The following is a 16,476-nucleotide window of genomic DNA, read 5'->3' on the forward strand; positions in this document are numbered from 1 at the left end:
TTTAATAATAAATGATTAATGGAAATAAATTATAAAAACAAATTAAAATTCTCTTTTTTATTATTTTATCTATATTCTCAAGTTACGGTAATTAAACAATTTGTTTACTATACGTACATATACATTGAAATAAATATTTAAAATGATTATTGCTTTGTATTAGTTATTAACGTTTTTATTTTGGCTTTTAGGGTGCAGCCCAACAGTTACAATCTTTTCTAAGAAATAGTACCAGAAGCGGAGCCGGCTAACATTAGAATGGAAAAGGACGATATACATCAATTTTCGCTCAATCTGAGAACAAATGTCAGGAGTGAGATTGTAATAATTATTAAGTAATATTGTGCTCTTGCTATTGAAAGTGCATACAATGGCAACATGAAAGTCGACAAAACGTTAGAAAAGTTCAATCAAGACAATAATAGAAAGTAAACTTACTCAATTATTACAGGTAATATCATGAACAAGTCTTAAAACCACATTTTTTAATATTTCACTTAAAAAACAACGTTTTCTCAGATCAAACCTATGAAATCAAGTCTATATAGAATAATCAAATAATAAGTTCTCAATATAAACAGTATTTAAATAATTTTAAATCGACCGCTACACAAATCTAAAATGCACTCAACGTCTTGATCGAACATTTCTTAATCTAATTCTTAATCTAAGAAACGAATATTTCATTGTCGTTGTTAATTATTACTCAAGTTTTATATCGGCAGAATTCTTATTTGAAATTTGATAAAGTAAATTGATCAAATATACTAATTCAAAAATCACTTTCTAAAATTCACAAATAAAAATTCATTTTTAATTCAAAGAAATTTGATTCAACAGAAAGCCGAAGATATGTTGAACAAATTTTTCCTTCTCGACATCTCGTCGAATAATTACGACAAGATGCCCAATGATAATTCACAACGACAGTTTCGAAACAATCCTAAAACTTTGCAAACATTTCCAAAGTAAGCCCGTCGATTTTCCTCCAGGGAATGTACTTGCGGAGATGTTTGTAACGATCGTCATAATTAAGGTAATACATTAGCGCGATGATTTTCATATCATTAATTGTGCTCTATCGATGTGTCTTGCCTCTACCCTTTTTTTCTGTTTTCCTTTCTAATGTTCATTCGTATGATGAAGTGATGAAAGTCCTTAGTGGATCATTAATGTTTGAAAACTTTGCATACCAATAAATCTATGGACACAAGACGGGATTTAACGTCATTTGTAACAGGTAATTTAAACTTTTAACTGTTTAACAGTTAAACTGTAAAAGACGCTGTACATGTCACCTGCGTGCAAAGTTTTAAATTAAACATGTATATGTTTCGATTAATACTTTTGCAATTTCAGAAGAGAGCTTTTACTTATTTCAACATCTCGCCTCCGCACATCTGCGTATCAATATACCATACGCAAATTGTACATTATTAAAATAAATTGTTTTTAGAGAAAGAGAGAGAAAGAGCAACGTAATGGTAATTTTTAATGTACAGAGGAGCATAAACATAGTAGTATTTTTTAATGTATGTGAATGTTGAAGCAATTGAGAAAGATTGATATTGGGACAAAACTGACTTTTAACTTAAGCAATCTTTTTCTAGACAATCAAAAGATTTAAATGACATCATATAAATACAGAAAAGAAGATATTTTAAAGATGTTTCTTTAGAGAATATTCTTTAAATGATCGTTAGATGTGTCTGCTTGAAAAGAGAAAACTATTTCTAGATGTTGGTCTCGTCTTCCCATTCCGATAGTCCGCGCGGTGTAATTTGTAATTGATATAGACAAACCTATATATGTGTATGTGTATATATATATCAATTCTATATTTTTATATAGAATTTCTATTCAAAATAATACAATTATTTAGAAGGTGTTTTTAATGTAAGTAATTATTAGAGATTTTATTTAATAAATTTTTGACTTCTGATATTTTTTTTTATATTTTTATAAGCGGTTAAGTCGTTTCTCTATTTCATATATTTCTTTCTAGAATGGAGCAAGACTCGTCAAAATAATGTACGGGACTATTTTGTAATATTTCAACTAGTAGCCTCATTAGCACAAAACAATTGTTAGTATTCCTTATAACATTATACACTTATTTGAGTAATGAGCTCGATTCAAAATTAATCTATATTTTTAATTCAATTATTTAACTCATTAGTATATTATTTTAAAACTGTACGATATTACAATTCGATGCTGTGTGTTCCGGTAATTCAAGCGAATGTTTTCCTGTGCTCTTTGAAAACCGTAAATTAATAAAACTATCAATTTACGAAACTGTGAATGCATGAATCTGTGCGCGCGCCTGAAGACAGAAAAAAAATATTAAAAAATAAAACTTCTGTAAAGAGAAACAAAATTGCTTTTGTATTAGAATGAACAGAATTCCTAGAAACAAGTGATTTCTAGCAATAAAATGCAGCGGCGGGTAATGGAATACTGCATATTAAAAATGGTTGTGAAGATATTAAAATAAATAATTTTATATACATATAATTATCTACTCGTATCTACTATATATAATCAATACAATTTATCAATCGAAACGATTTTTTTTTTATAAAATCTGTTTAATTGGCTGCATAAGTAAAATGCCATACACCGCGATATAGCTTTGACTCATAATTTATTTACTTATACTACGTACCGAAAGTTCGTAAAAAAATCAAATAATATTTAGCAGCAATAATTATCTTTTTTTTTTTCATTTAAGTCACATATATATAATTCAGTCCGTTTATGTTATGATATAGTTACACATCCAGTGTAAGTCTGTCTGTACATATGTATAATCGGTTATTCCTATATATTTTATACCTAGTATATAATAAACATAAGTTATATTTCCCTAAATATTAGTTAACATTATGGCGCCAATTGTATGACAGTAAAAGTATCTTGATATAGAGATGATGCTTTTCTCGCAGCTGCTATATTTATTCAAAATACGCATCGAATATCTTGTAATTATAATGTACATTTGCATATTAAATAACGTCTTTCACATTAAATGGAGATATTACCTTATCAATCCACGATCTAATTGTGTGTTGCGTAATTGCAAAAGTATTTATTAAAAAATGTATATATCGAACGTTCTTCAATCGTGATATACTTGCACATTAAACAACTTCTCCATATTAAACGTATGTTACTTTATTTACATTTGAGCGACGGATACAGAGTAACTTCTATTGAATTGCAATAATACTAGTTACTATCATTACTTGATAAAAAATAAACATTATAATCACGATGACATAAATATCGGTAATAAGTAATATGATTAAAAATATTTAAGAGAAGTATGACACAATGCAACGCGTTCTTAACTTCATTAAGTATAAGTTGATTAGCCAAGGCGATAACATGTCAAATCATACAAAATAAATTTTTCACAAAGGAGTAACGGAAAAAGATCTATCAGATCTAGTCCTTCGTATACAGTTTCTAAAAAAAAAAAAACATGCATATGTAAAGTGATTTAATTTGCAGCATGCAATAGGGTCAGCAAATAATTACAGAGCTTGAGCTCTGACGCTTCGACACGTCTTTACACGCGATTTAGCATATTATTGCCTCAAAATTCTTCAACTGTTTAAAATCCTTATACTATCATAACAATGACAGGTTAAGGGTCTAATTCTGATTGTATGCACATAGAGAGGAAGGTAAGATATAATGAATATAATGTACATGAAACACGTATTATAATGCTGCAACTGCACACCATGATCTCATCAATCTCAAGCATCACATTTTCTATTGTCTCATACATTCTTTACTCTTACAGTAAATCTAACTTGTTATAACATAATATACATTTTGATACATGATATACGATGTATGGTGTACCTATTTGCGCTAGCACAGAACTTAACTGAAAGATGAGTGATTGAATGACGCTGCAATTGTAAATATATTAGACCCTTGTAAATAAAATAATATATTCGTAAGACATGAGTTTCATGCAGAATTACAATCTTACAATAAACTGGTGTTTTGGTAATTAATCATTAAGTTACTATATTACATATAAATTATATACATATTTTTAGAAACAATTCTTTAGTGTTTCGTCGAAAATATTTTCTAAAAATATCACTTTTATCATTTTTGTTTAAGTGTTATTGTTATAATTGATTAAATATGCCATTTCCAAATATTTAAAAAATTTGTTAAAAAATTTGATAGATCTAAGCAGTTCAAATTTTCAATATTTAATTTTTAACTATCAAACCTTGAATTAAAGTAGAAAAAGCCAATTTTAAATAAAATAGTAAAATAATTTCATTATCTTTTTACATTTTCTTAAACTTATTTTTCATCATATAGAATTATTTCTTTGTTACACAAATTCTTCAATTTTTGGCGATGTATGTATGTGTATTTTGATCTTAACATTGGGATAGTTCTGCCACTCTTAGATATTCAATGTTTAAATTTATGTTCGGAAATATTCAGTTGCAGATAAATTTATACCAATTTGACGCAGAGAATAAATGTATCTTATTCGTATGAAAACTAAAAAAAAAAAAAAACGAGTACAACTAAAGTCGACTATGACGTACATTTCATGCATCATTCAGGTGTACAGTTATAGCATCGAATACAATGTATATATGTTCTAATTCAAATTAAAAATTCAAGATATTTCAATTACCTTAAGATTGCCTGAAACGATATTTTCAAACGATCCTAAGAGGATCGTTACTGCATCATTTGTACTGCACAGAATATTTCTAGATATACTACAGAGCATACAGATAAAATTATGTTAATATCATACTGCTTGCAATTTCTCAACAAATCATTCCTTGGTATGATTAACAACATTAGAAAAACTAATTGTAACAAAGTGGGGCAAAATTGAATGATACAGACTACAATATGTATATCTATGTTAGAGCTATGAATATTCAGTTATTTCTTTTATTATTTGCAATAAATCGTTAACCTTAATCAATTATTCATTCTCGTGATATATTACTGTTCCTGTACACAATGTTCGACAGTACTAGTTTGACATACAACATGTACTAATACATGTGTAAAAGGTAGGTCTGAACTATATTAAGACTCAGAGAGTTCAGTAGATCGCCTTATATCCCAAAGGAATGATTAAAAGAGAGCATGTACAAAGGATTTGTCGTTTAGCTTCGAGATCAACATGTACAGGAATATCCTCTACGCAGCTATAATAAAAATAAATTCGTGTGTTAATAAATAAATAACAAACATACACATATTATAGAGTGTGATGTTTTAGTGGAAGACTGTATTAAGGGTCGGTATATAAGAGATTAAACTTTTTGTCTTAAACTTTTATAAGCAAGGGTTTCAAGAATACAGTTGAAATATTGGAATGAGCAATCAAAATTACACGTTACATCGCATTGATAAATGCAGATGACATTATTAATAAATAAGATGACTGAATGCATGTAAATATATTTTTTGTAATAATCATATAAAATGGCAATGTGTTATGTAATAAAGAATATAAAAACTATAAAAAGATTATCATCAATAAATAGCAAAATAAATTAATGTAGAAGAAATATATAAGTATATGTATAATACAGACTAGAGTTTAATGATTTAAAAAAAACCAACATTGCGCAAAATAACCTTACTAGATTTTTTTATTGTATTCGTCGAATATTAAAAACTTTTTTGTTTATATATTTAAAAATAAAAGTATAATAATAGAAATATTGATAATATATAAACTCACTCAATAATAAAGAATTCAAAACACTCTTAAAGAAGCAATGAAATTTCAATTAATTATTCAACGAATAATCTTTTTTGTATCATCTCCAAATAATTATAATAATAAGTAAGTTTTGCTACACTTAATAATATGAACTAATATGTCTTAACATAATTTTGTGTACAGTGTTTACACAAGGTTATATAAAAGTTTGTTAATTTTATTATGTGTATTAATAATTATAACTCTTCAATTTTTAATAAAATTATGATAGGCAAGATAACAGAATAAGATGCTCCGTAATTGTTTTTTATCTTTTTATCTGCTGTATAGCAATATTAAATTTTTCAATACCCACAACTGTATCCTTCATTACCCTTAATCTGTAAAGACTTCCGTTTATACAAGAGTGCTGGGCAATAATTTATAATTTTCAAATTAAATAATTTTACTCGAGTATCTTTTACAGTCAAACAGATAAATTTGTTACTATAACAAATTACCAAATTCAGTCTACTTTTTAGTTTTAAAATAAGCATTTTTAACATTTTCACTTCTAATATATAACTAATCATTATAAGATAGTGCTATTCAGAATTTGTAGTTTTGAGCTTGAAATTACAAGTGTGTTGATATTCACACGTTCCTTCTCATTTTTTATCTGTTTCCTTGTAACGCACAACACTTGTTCTTAGCAACAAAACTAATCTAAAATTATTAAAAATTTTTGACATGTGTCACTATTTAAAAGTATTATTATCATTATACATAAGGTACTGTTGTATTCCTAATACATATAAACATGTATTTAAAAAATACATAATTATATATTTTTTAAACAATACATATAAAAGTATAATTTTACACACGCTTTAAGTGATACATATACAATTAGTATCTGTATATAAATTTATTGTAATTTTAATAAAATAGAATATATAATTAATAATATTATTTAATTTGCCAATAATTTTCTACATTATCCCACATGAGAGATTATGAATGTTCACCTGTAAAATTTTTAACGATCTCAGGCTATACTTGTTTCTAAGCGTCATGTACAAAAAAAAAAAAAAACCAACTATGAAATAAGAGGACAATAAGCATAAACATCAATAAATTTCAATTTTTAAGTCCAAAACTACAAATGCTGAACAACACTGTTAAAAAAATCTTTATTCAAACTTATTTTTTAATATCAATAATAATATTAAAAAATTAAAGAAAAACTTACCAAAAATATATTTTTCCCTTTTTATAAAAATATAAATTTTTATATTCTTTCATAAAAACGTGTATAATTTTACATAAGCAGCTTGTAAAATCATTTACAAGCTGCTTATGTAAAATTATAATTTAAATCAATTATAAACTAACGCTTTTGTTATGTGTTAAAAAGAAAATATAAAATCATATTGTACACAATAGCTTATTATAAATTAGAGCTTTCTTTTATTACCTTTTTTCAGTCTCAGTCCCAAAATAAAGAGAGAAAAATAAATTATTTTGGCAATCAGTTTTAGCAATGAAAACATTGATTTCATTCGTTTGACTGTACTCACTCATATTAACATATAAAGTATGACCAAAAGTTCTGGGACAATATTAATAAGTAAAATTAAAAAAAAATTGTAATTTAATATTATACTTCTTATACAAAATATGGCATACTGTTGCATGGTGTTAATATTGTAATATATTTAACAGACTATTGTGGAAATTTTGTCCCCGAACTTTTTAATTATACCTTCTAATATAATTTATTATATATTATGTGCGTGTGTGAGTATGTGCGTGTGCATGTGTGTGTGTGTGTGTGTGTGTGTGTGTGTGTGTGTGTGTGTGTGTCTTATATACATATATAAATTTATTAATACAATAACGTATGTGGTATTTTCCGTTTATCAACTGGATGCCCAGCACTCTTATCTTATAACGGACTTAATTTTATACACGAATGGTTGGATAAAGATGACGTGATTAACGTATGAGGCAGGTAGCACAGATACTTTGAGGCCCGATGCAGTCATCGTGCCAGAAGGCACCGCACTGCCGACAAATTGCCATGGCTCCTTGCATATTACATTCATGCGAAGGTGGCGGATCGCCACCGATTATCATGCCAGGTGCACCTGGTTCCGCGCCGCCTGTCACTCTGCTATCCGCGCCTCTCGCTTTCAGCGTGACAGCCTGATGAGAGCCTTCCCCGGCGCTTGCTGGTCTTCCTCGCACTAAATGGACCCCAACGCCCATCCCTGCGATCTGCGGCGGTAATGGAGGAGCGGACGATGCTCTTGGAGCGCTGTCTCCAACTCCCGTTCTTTGTACAAGTATATATTGCCCGAGACCATTGCTGGTGGTGGAACCAAGCTGCGTTATAGGGGTACTTTCTGTAACCTACGACGCGTTAGGAATTTTATTAACAAAATCGTTAACAAACGTTTTACGCAACTTGAATCAGTATATTGCACTTTCGAGCTACTTTCGATTAACAGTAGACATATATTAAACAAATATAACATTTCAATTATAGCATTCTAGTCCGGTTGCATAATAAGAGCGTTTGTTCATCACCCTTGTTATCATATACTTGTATAAATAAATTTTTGTAGCAAAAAATCGTCGCTGCGTCGTTGCATGTGATAATTAAAGTCGCACTATCTCTACTGCGTTTAGAAACCTAAAATTAATGTAAAGATTTGTTTGTTTAGGTACCTGTATGATACCGAGATCATCACAAGCGACCCGCGAGATTAGCACTGTACACACAAAAAGGATAAAATAGTATGCGTGTACGTCAAGCGTTCAGTATATATATTATATTTCAATAACAGAATAAAAGGAATATCAAAGAATAAACTCAAATTAAAGATACACTATCGTTCAAAAGTTTCAGCATGCTTCAGATTTTCTTGCATTTTGCACTTCGAAAATTTAAGTATGAGAAAAGTCTCCTAAAAATTTAAAAAAATTTGTATATCAACCACATGATAATCTTTTTAAACTTTTTTCTTTTTTTTGTAAATTCTTTAGTTTCAAAGTTAAAAAACATTTTATAAGAAATAAATTCTTAAGCACAAAACATTCAATGTTATTGCAAAAAATTATTGCATCAATATTTATAAAAAAAAGCATTTCAAAGTTTAGAAAGTCTTTTTTGTAATTTTTTCGTAATTTAGAAACAAAATAAACAGATGGAACTAAAAGATACATTACAAAACTTTAGCTTTTCTGTTTAAAATATAATTCTCTACAATTTTTTCTCACTGAAATACTTAACTTTTCTTAAGATGCGAGAAAATTTCAAGCGTGTTGAAGCTTTTCAGCGATAGTATATATTTATAGTAAAGTATTTTATGTAATTATTTATTGTAATCTATTTCCTTTTTTGTTCGCGTATAAATTATTAGAATTTTACCAGGATTTTATGAGGCCTCATTTGTTATAGATATGTCGCATAAAAATTAGCATTTTCTAAATTTATCTTATGGAAATGTCAGGTTCATTTTTATGTCTTTTTAGACTGATATCAATATACTTTACCCTCAACATAGCAAGTAATATGTGCGAAAAGCAGTATAAGTATCTAAATAGCTATATGAATAATTAAAATATGTAATATAAATGCTGCGTACCTCCGTTGATGTAGCTTGACGCGCTGTAGCAAATACATGTCTCAGCATAACTGCTTGCGTCTTATTTTGAGATTGTTTATTATGTTGTATAGTTTGCTGTGTCTTCTGGGGTTTGACCGTCGTCAGGGTACGTCCACCGGATTTGCTGGTTGTAAACGCACCGTCTCCTCTAGCGAGCAAACTCGGTGGTGGTTTTAAATGTGCCTTCAGTTGATCTCTATTCGGTGAACTTTGTATGACCTGAAATAATTTTAGCGTTCCTACATTTATCAATGTAATTGCGCATCACACATTCGATAAATTCATATCTTTATTGCATTCATATAACTCTAAACTGCATATTAAATTAGTATACCGCTTGACATATCTGATAGCTGCGTTCCAAATTAACAGCACCCGGGGGCTCTTTCGTAGAACTTCTCGATCTGCCACCTCCTTGATCTTTATTACTGTTTCTGGAGCCTCTTTGGCTGCCCTGATTAGACACACGTGAGGACCGCGACGAAACAGTAACTGATGGTCCAGCGTATTGCTGTTGCTGTTGTTGCTGCTGTTGCGTTTGCTGCTGCTGCTGTTGTTGCTGCTGATGCACAGTGGCCGCAATTTGTCGAGGTTGAACAGAAGTAGTAGCCTGATGTTGAATAACAATCGCATTCTGTGCACGATTCTGAGATTGCACTCCCATCGTAGTCGAGAGAGTATTTTGCACCTGACTTTGCGTCACAATGGTGTTCTGATTGACGTTATTGTGTGTGCTATTGTTTTGAGTATTTATTTGAGTGATGGTATCCTGCGCTCGTATCATGTTAACTTGCGCAGTGTTGCTCTGCTGGGGCTGAAGCTGGGCCGAGATCGTAGATGAGTTATTCGCTAGCGATGACGTCGTTTCTTGTTCTGGATTAAAGCTTGCTTGCACAAATCTGATTGACTGCAATTGCGGAAACGCGATTATCGGTGGACTTTGCGATTGCAAGCTCTTCATAACGCAACTGCTTCCCGGTGTGCTGATAGCTAAGCCATCTGATTGAAACGTAGTTCCTTGAACGACTGGTAATTGAATACAATTAACAGATTCCACGTTAGTATCCGCGTTAATAAACTGTTGCGAAGATGTCGTAGAATCGGTCGTTGTGGAAGTCTCGCTGCATTCATCCTGCGTCGTTACCGTGATATTAGCCGCTACAGATCCATCAAGAGCAGCTGCTACTAAAGGCCAAGGTACCTGCAGCTCCTCTTGTGTCTTTGAAAAAATAAAGAATGTAAATTAATATAAAACTTTGTTAATGTGGGATAGTTGAAAAAATAAAAAAAAGACTAGTCAATTACTACAATAATACCTCTCCTCGTACTGCTCATACAAAATTTCTCTCTTTAAACCTCAAGAACTTATATAATTTTATTTAATAAGGTTATATATTGTGTATTAACCAAATTACTAATCATCTATTTATTTTAGAAGGCTTGTTTTTCACTTATAACTTTAAACAGAGCAGTTTCTAGCTTTACTTTCTTTATGATTTTCTAATTTTATCTTATTTTATTCTTTAAAGTTATCCAATGGACTTAGTAAAGTGTAAATTGTTTTTTTTTGTAATTATGCTAAATTCTATTTTTTTATCTTGTCCTCTATAAATATTCCAATTTGTTCTAACATGATTAGCCTAAACTTGAACTGGTTGTATTGTATTCAAATCTTACACTATATTATATATTTTTAAGAATTAAATCATTTTTGAAAAAATAAAGCATGTCATCAACTTATAAGTCACTGCAAGTTCAATTATATATATATATATATATATATATATATAATTTTTAACTGATATTATGGATGACATAAATAATATTTGAATAATTGTATATATATATATATATATATATATATATATATATATATACACACACACACATGTGTACTTACCCTAGTGTTATTATTGATGTTATTAACGGTTGGATCTACCGTCCAACTACATTCTAACATCTCAGAACAGACATAATTATTTGCTTCTCGTAAAGCTTCTTCCTCATTACCAGCATTTACATCGGCTCCCGTAGTCTCTTCAGTTTGTCCAGATACCACTTGCGGCTCGGTTACTTCTGTATTGGTTGAACCCATCTCCATTCCCTCAAGAATAGGATATATTATTTCTTCTGGACAACCCGAAATCTCTTCATACATTTCTCGCATTTCTCCTCGTACCTAAAGATGATTAACAGTTTTTGTGTAAGTGGCATGCAGACAGGATAATAATCGTATATATTTTTTAAATATTATAGTGTATCAATATTGTGCTTATGATCCATTTACGATCAATAGACCGTTTGTAGGATGTTAACTCTTACCTCGAGTTCATGAATACGTTGTAAAGTCTCGCTATCGATTTCCATTCCTTCTGGAATTTGCGATTCGCTGTCTGCTGGATTTTCATGGGAAGTCTGTGTCACCTCAGCTTGATCACTATTCATCAAACTGGTATCCTCTATTACGATATCCGTGGGCCTGACTTGATCTTGCGGTGACGAACTTTCGAGGATACTCGTGGTTTCGCAATCCGATATCTGATAAATCTGATCACTGGACATTTGTGAAATCTGCTCCTTGGAGATCTGAGAAATTTGATCTATGGATGTTTGTGATATATATTCATTGGATAACTGCGAAATTGATTCTCCGGACGTGTGCGACGCACGTTCTATTTGTTCGCTCGATCTGGGCGACGAATCATCAGGTAGTAGCACAGTATCTTCTTCCGATGCTTCAATCACATTATTTTCTATAGGTTGCAAGTTTTTCTCGTTGGAAGGAAAATCTGTTTCCTCTTCGTATACATTCGAGATGGCCTCCTCACATATTTGTCTCGCAATGTCATTAGCCTCGATCATATCTTGTTTCTCACAGATATCTGTAATCTTGTCAGCCTCTTCTATTTTATTTTCATGCATTTGAATATCGTCCACCACATCCATGGAATTTATTTGTATAGAATCATCTAAATGTTTCTCATCAGTCACATTGTCTGGTAATACATTGTAATCCAAGGGCATTAAATTTTGTTGCACTTCTTCAGAATTAACTAAATCGTCGGAACTCTTTATGTTGATTTCGGTCTTGCAACTGGTGTCCACTTTATCCTCTGTCATCACAATGGGACAGACAACGTGTTCCGATGTAGGAATATCCACGTTAGATTCCAGACGAAGTCTTAAACTTGAACGCGTTACTGCACCACTACAACGTGATTCGGTAATATAATGAAGATTCGATTTAAGTTTAGGCTCTCGCTTCTCTCCCCATATCGGTTCAAAGTGCTTCACTTTCCACGGATCTAGCTTATTTTTATCTCGTTCCGCTTCCATCTTTAAGCGTTGCTGATTTTCCGGAGTGAATTCTCCCTCCGCTAAACGTTTTCGCCATTCTAAGCAAGCTCTCGCAAAAAATTCATTGTTCAATCCAGAAATGGCGGCATCCTGAAAATGTGGTAGAATAACATAAATTAAATTTTGTCAAAAAAGAGTTTGAAATTTCGAAACAATCATTCATAAAGTTTATGTAATTTGATACATACTATTAAGAAATTATATTTAGTACCTGTCTGTCTACAGCAGGCAAGAGTTGCGCGAGCTTCCGTTGATACAATGGAGGCAAGCCTTGAAATGTATGCCTATTTAACAGCGCGCGTAAGCTCGTACTGGCTAATATACTCGCTGGAGATTCCAAATCCACAAGACCAGCTTCTAATTGCGCGGTAGCGGACAGTCTTTTTGTAGACCGCCTGCGGCTTGATTTTAAGCTAAATCCAGGTAAACTTGCCAACACTTCCCTCATTGTGGCAGCAGGTTCTTCCGTTGCTATACTCATACAAAATACAAATTTCAGATGACAAACTATTATTATGGCAATTAAAAATAAAATTGTCTATTACAATTTCTATTGTACAATAAAAAATCTAAAAAAAATAAATAAAATGGCTTACATAATGATTACTCAAATTATGATAGTATTTCAGTACTGTGTGTTATCATTATATTATATTAGTCTGTATATTTGTAACAAATATATAGAAAACATAAATGTTTAGATTTTTTCCACATATCAAATACTGACTAAAGTTTTCTCAGATTAACAAAAGATAAATAAATTTAAATATTAATTTTAAAAATCTGCTGCAATTTATCATAAATATATCATAATTAAGAATATTAAAATAGTGTTAATTATGACTCATATTTAGACATTTACATGCAATGTATCATATCAATACAATATGTAGATAAAACACATTAGTTTGTTGATATTTTTTTCTTTTTTTACTTTATATCATAAATTAATGTATAACACCAATAAAACTGGTTTATGGCATACTTAATGATATTAAATAAAAATATACATGCCATACAAAAAAGTCAGTAAAGTTGAATTTCTTTTGCATACCACTAATATTCTTCCAAGAGTACTATTACATTGTTATATGACAAATTTTTCAAACATTAATTGACTACAGAATAGAAAAGTTCTCAATTCTCTAGAAATCTATTATCCTGTGGCTAATCACGCTTGAATAATTTTTGAAAATTTGAAATTTTTACAACAAATGTGATATGGCCCTAACAGCAATGCAAAAAAATTGTTTATATATTTTATTTATACTATTTATATCAGTATACTATCAAAATTTATTTTGGATTTGAAATATACTGATGTTCATGTTTATTGTTGTTCTTCTCATTTCCCTGTTTCTTCAAAGCGAGTAATATTTGCTCTCATGGACAAAACTAGTTTGAGATTGTTAAAAACATTTAAAGTGTTTATAATCTTTTAAATAGTTTGTAAAACTATTGATTAAAGAATACAGATTAAATAATACTGTTAATACTATGTTCTATTTTGTTATTATTATCATAAATTTATACACAAATGCTAATAATACAGGCCCATTTTTGAGAAGTGCATTATAAGAAAATAGTTATGAAATAGTTTTGAAACGAGAAATAAAAACAGCAATAAACATAAATACTGACACATTTCAATTTCAAACTCAAAAATCATAGACAGCATTGATTTATACTATTGTAACATTGATTCGTTGCGACCACAAGAATTTAGTCATTTAATGTGTTAATAGTCTTTTGTCTGTCGCTTAAAATAAATGTTACATCTCGTTGCAACAGACAAGCGTTCAGAATTTATAGAATCTCCCTGACTTTTTTGTACGAATGAAAAACAGAGTAGAGATAGAGCGAACACAGAGTCGCAGAGCTATGAGATTACCAGTGTTGACATGCTGCACATTATTGACCGGGGACGGTGGATCGTTCGGTGGTGGCGGTGGTAGCGGCTTGACAACGATCCTGGGCAACGTGCGAGAATTGCCCGCCGCTATCGTTGTGTTCTTCCTGCGCCGTTTGGCTTGTTGTCGTAACGCATGCTTAATGACCTTCTTACTGTGCACCATGCTAGAGTAGCCGGAGCAGCCCGGGATAGTTTCGCATCCCTCGCCCTTGCCGAGCTCGACGTCCGTGTCCATGGCAGCGGCGCCTATGGCTTTGACATCGTCGACGAGCGGAATGTCAGGGCACGCGGTGTAGGCCTGCCGCGGCATAGCGTTAGAAGGTGCACTGATTCCGCCGCTCGTTGCACTCCATCCTCCCGCGGGTAGGTATTTTAGAATTCACAAATGCGTACTCCTACTTCACCGAGATATAAACATAACATCTCTCTTTCCTTCACTTTCTCTCTCTCACCAGTAGCGACCAAGTGACATTCTTATCCGGGACCCAGTCGGGATATGCTGTGAAAAATCTCGGCGGAGATGTCTATGCCATGTCGTTCCGGGAATTCGTGAATCCACGGGGATTACATCAAACGGCGAAACGAGTTTACAATTCTCTCAATCGCATAGCAAAATGCCATCCGGAAAAGTGAAGAAGCTTCCGCTTCTTTCGGCCATACTGTATTTACATATTTATGCCGCAGAACCGTCATCGAGATAGATGCTCGACTCGTTTTGCATCGACGCGACGTGATATTGCGTATTCGAGTAATGTGAATACACACGGGGGGGACAATAATATCTACTCATCTGAACTTTGTTGCGTTTCGGTTTTACTATAATGCACGTAACATATCCTATATGAAAATTGGAACACTGTTCAAATGAATAAAGCCTGATTCAGAAGGAGCAAATGGCAAGCGTCGAGTTGCAGCCAATCATCAATCGGTGCATTCAGAAGCGTAACCACTCACTGAGCGACTAAGCAGCAATTGAAGATGATTGGCTGGATTCAAAGGTAAAAACCAATTTGTTTATTTTTGCAATTTTCATTCAATTTATGATACACAATCAATTCCCTGAATTAATTATGGTCCTACGGTTGAAAGTACACTGGACGCGTCAATGCCACTCAACGCGTTACGCATGGTAAAATAGCCAATGGGCGTGTTCAAGTCGACAAAGAAAGTAGGCTGCTCGGCGAGTGATTGAACATGATTGGCTAAAGTCACAGGTAAGAACCAATGGACGCGCTCAGCAGATTCAACATATTGAGATATTTTTCTGGATCATCTAATCAGATCATTAGATCTAGAAGAATACACCAATAACAGCGAGCGCTCACTCAGATGAGTCTACTAATTGGCCCAATAGCTGCGTTCAACAGACTCAACAGTTGAGTGAGCGTTCGCTGTTATTGGTGTATTCTTCTAAATCTGAAAGTCTGATTGGATGATCTAGAAGAATATCTCAACATGTTGAGTCTGCTAAACGCAGCCATTGGCCATTGGCTGCGTTCAGCAGAAAATATTTGCAGTTATTACCGCTTTTACAAAATTCATTTGAAAACAAAATGATACAAGCTTTATAAAGTTGAAACATAAATATAATATTTTAGTAGCGTTCTTCGAAATATTACGTTTGAACAAAATGGCATTTGGTCAAAATCAAATAGTTGATTTTTCACTAAAAATTTTGTTATCTTTTTGGCTACGAAGAAAACGAAGCATTGTAAAAAAATCCTAAATCAAAAACTTAGTTTTTAATGTCTAAAAAGTGTATAAATTGTAAATTAATCGGTGAAGCAATATTCAAGATATAAAGATTACGCGTT

The 16,476-nt window shown here is 31.7% G+C and overlaps 2 protein-coding genes across 9 annotated transcripts in view; one reads left to right on the forward strand and one right to left on the reverse strand.

Annotated features, from left to right (window-relative positions):
* The window catches only part of LOC105202110 (mucin-17), a 58,894-nt gene extending 55,408 nt beyond the window's left edge, over nucleotides 1–3,486 (forward strand). For all 7 annotated transcript variants that reach the window (XM_039452670.1, XM_039452665.1, XM_039452676.1 and 4 more), the window contains one exon: nucleotides 192–3,486. In XM_039452670.1, the coding sequence (XP_039308604.1) occupies nucleotides 192–251 (60 nt within the window). In that variant the 3' untranslated portion in view covers nucleotides 252–3,486. The remainder of the gene's footprint in view (nucleotides 1–191) is intronic.
* Nucleotides 2,716–15,346, reverse strand: LOC105202109 (polycomb protein Asx). Of its 2 annotated transcripts, XM_026132442.2 has the most exons (8): nucleotides 14,642–15,346; nucleotides 12,962–13,221; nucleotides 11,716–12,840; nucleotides 11,294–11,572; nucleotides 9,728–10,612; nucleotides 9,373–9,612; nucleotides 8,453–8,496; nucleotides 7,959–8,134 (listed from the first exon to the last, which is right to left on the reverse strand). In XM_026132442.2, the coding sequence occupies exons 1-7, from the start codon at nucleotides 14,970–14,972 to the stop codon at nucleotides 8,491–8,493; spliced, it is 3,126 nt and encodes a 1,041-aa protein (XP_025988227.1). In that variant the 5' UTR covers nucleotides 14,973–15,346; the 3' UTR covers nucleotides 7,959–8,134; nucleotides 8,453–8,490. The 2 variants fall into 2 exon arrangements, with proteins under 2 accessions (XP_025988226.1, XP_025988227.1); XM_026132441.2 differs by lacking the exon at nucleotides 8,453–8,496 and having other exon boundaries at nucleotides 2,716–8,134.
* Between the last annotated feature and the right edge of the window lie 1,130 nt (nucleotides 15,347–16,476).

The sequence above is a fragment of the Solenopsis invicta genome, chromosome 1 (assembly GCF_016802725.1).
Source record: "Solenopsis invicta isolate M01_SB chromosome 1, UNIL_Sinv_3.0, whole genome shotgun sequence".
NCBI classification, from domain to species: Eukaryota; Metazoa; Arthropoda; class Insecta; order Hymenoptera; family Formicidae; genus Solenopsis; species Solenopsis invicta.